This window comes from Psammomys obesus, unplaced genomic scaffold (genome assembly GCF_907164565.1).
Source record: "Psammomys obesus unplaced genomic scaffold, mPsaObe1.curated_primary_1811, whole genome shotgun sequence".
Classification (NCBI taxonomy): Eukaryota; Metazoa; Chordata; class Mammalia; order Rodentia; family Muridae; genus Psammomys; species Psammomys obesus.
In genome coordinates, this window is record NW_026592652.1 from 2,132 (window position 1) to 4,310 (window position 2,179).

General features: G+C 58.5%; 1 protein-coding gene across 1 annotated transcript; it reads right to left on the minus strand.

Moving 5' to 3' along the window:
• Window positions 1–1,092: 1,092 nt before the first annotated feature.
• Window positions 1,093–2,066, minus strand: LOC129682415 (pecanex-like protein 2; the record flags this gene model as incomplete). The annotated part of the gene is made up of 2 exons (XM_055614779.1): window positions 1,093–1,243; window positions 1,974–2,066. Coding segments are annotated over 2 exons (244 nt in total), but the record flags the coding sequence as incomplete, so codon positions are not given.
• Between the last annotated feature and the right edge of the window lie 113 nt (window positions 2,067–2,179).

A 2,179-nucleotide genomic window follows, 5' to 3' on the forward strand; every position in this document is an offset into this window, starting at 1 on the left:
GAACAGGCTGGCCTTGAACTGACGGAGATCAGCCTGCCACTCCTGAGTGCTGGGATTCAAAGGCCAGGGCCCCTGAGTTTCAGGGACAACTGTGTTTATGTGGAATGTTTGTTATTACCTTATAGAACCCTAGATATACACAGAGAGGCAGGAGAGAGGGAGGGAGAGAGAGGGCAGGAAGGAGGGGAGAGACAGACGTATGGACTAACGCACAGATGGTATCTTGGAAGCTCTCAAGCTTCGGTCAGCTCCAGCTGTCACACTTCCCTGTCAGTCACACCTTCCCTGCCACACCTTCCTGGGAGAGCCGCTGCTGCTGAGTGGTATGGGGACCTGACCGGGTGTCCCCGGTGCTCAGGAGAGCAGCTGAGCGGGCAGGTGGGCCCACAGCCTCCATCCTGCCTAGACTTCTCTCTGTGATGAAGTGTGACCCAAAAGTCACAGAATGGAACCCTTCCCATCCTGCCTTGCTTTTGCTTTTGGTCCCAGTGTCATCACAGCAGCAGAAGGGAAACCAGGACAGGACCTTTCTCCACCAGCCGTCCTCAAAATGGCCCCTCTCTGAGGCCCATGCTAGCCTGCCTCCCCTCCCCCCCGGCCTTTGTGACACGGCCAAGCTCTGAGCTCAGGGACACGTGGACTCTGAGGCGGTGATGTTGCTCCTTGCACTAGGCTGTTTCTGCCATGGGAGCCGCTAGGTCACCTCACTCGGACACAGCTGCTGCCTGCACACTCTAGCTCGTGGAAGGTCACAAATCCAGAGGATGTGCAGTAAGTCCCTCGTTAGGGCCAGGCACTGCTCACCAGAGCTGTAACCCCCAACAACGGCAGATAATTTCCCCATGAAATCAATGACTGCCTCACCGACATGCGTATCTAAGGTGACGCACTCCTTCCCATCCCCCTGCTTTGTGTGCCACGGGGACTCCGCAGCTCCCAGACTTCCTTCTTCACTCTCGTGGGCACACATGCTGTGAGCCCCGTGTCCTCAGAAGCCTGCAGACTGTGGCAGGCTGCTCACGGCACCTTGCACACACTCCATGGGAAGCGTGTCCCCTGCAGTGTTGCCCCTCTCAGGGCCGAGACACTGACCTGTGGCTTCCCGCTGCTGGTACTCCCTGCTCCTGAGCACCGGGTGTGACACCCACATCCAGGGGTGGTGTTTGCGGAGCTGAGGCAGCAGGTGGTGCGTGATGAGGCCCACAGTGCCCGCCAGGACGAAGAGCACGATGCTGAGGAATGGCTGCGGGAGAGGTCGAGGGTCAGCAGGGGAGAGGTCAAGGGTCAGCAGAGACACACTGGTGAGTAAGGCAGATACCCACTGTTACTCCTCCGTCTGTCTCCACATGTGCACGTGCGCGTGTACATGCAGAGGCAGTCGGAGACTAATCGTGGGTGTGTTTCCTCGGGTGTCATTCATCTTGTGCTTCTGAGACAGGCTCAGTGTAGCCCAGGTTGGCCGGCAGGGCAAGTGTGCACTGAGCGTGCTTTGATCCTGCTTCCCTCGAATGGGAAGATCTGTGTGTGAGCTGCTGAGACCGTGGCTGGGAGAAGGCCCCAGAGGATGCTGGGAGAATCCCGTCCCCTCAAAACATCCTGAGTGTGTTTTAGGACGAGCGAGCAGAGTGCAGAGCTGCTGGAACACGCACCAGGGGCAATGTGGCTGTGAGTGCGGACTTGTGGCGGGATCCACCTCCTCAGCTCCTCCGGGCAGCCTTCCCGTCATGTGACTCCTGAGTTAGCCCAGACACAGAGCCTCCCCCTCTAGTGACCCCAGCCCATCACACCACCAACTGCCCTCAGTTACATGCTCCTCCATCACCCTTGCACACACAACTGCACCCCAGGGAGGGGAGCTGGCACAAGGGAGGTGGCCGTGTCAGAACATGGTTGTCTAAGCATGTGTCCTCCACCCTCTGAGCCCCCAGCCCACTCCTGACCCCACTGAGAGAGCAGAGCCCAGGCACACCTACCCGTAAGGACAGGAAGACGGTGCTGGCACTGACAGCGAAGGACAGGACAGCGGCCACTGCACACACGACCAGGTCAGACCTGAGAATGTCCTTCTGGGGAGAGAAGGTCAGTTATGAGGTCAGCATCATCTATGAGTGCCCTCCCTCACCAGGACACCGACACACACACACACACACACACACACACACACACACACACACACACA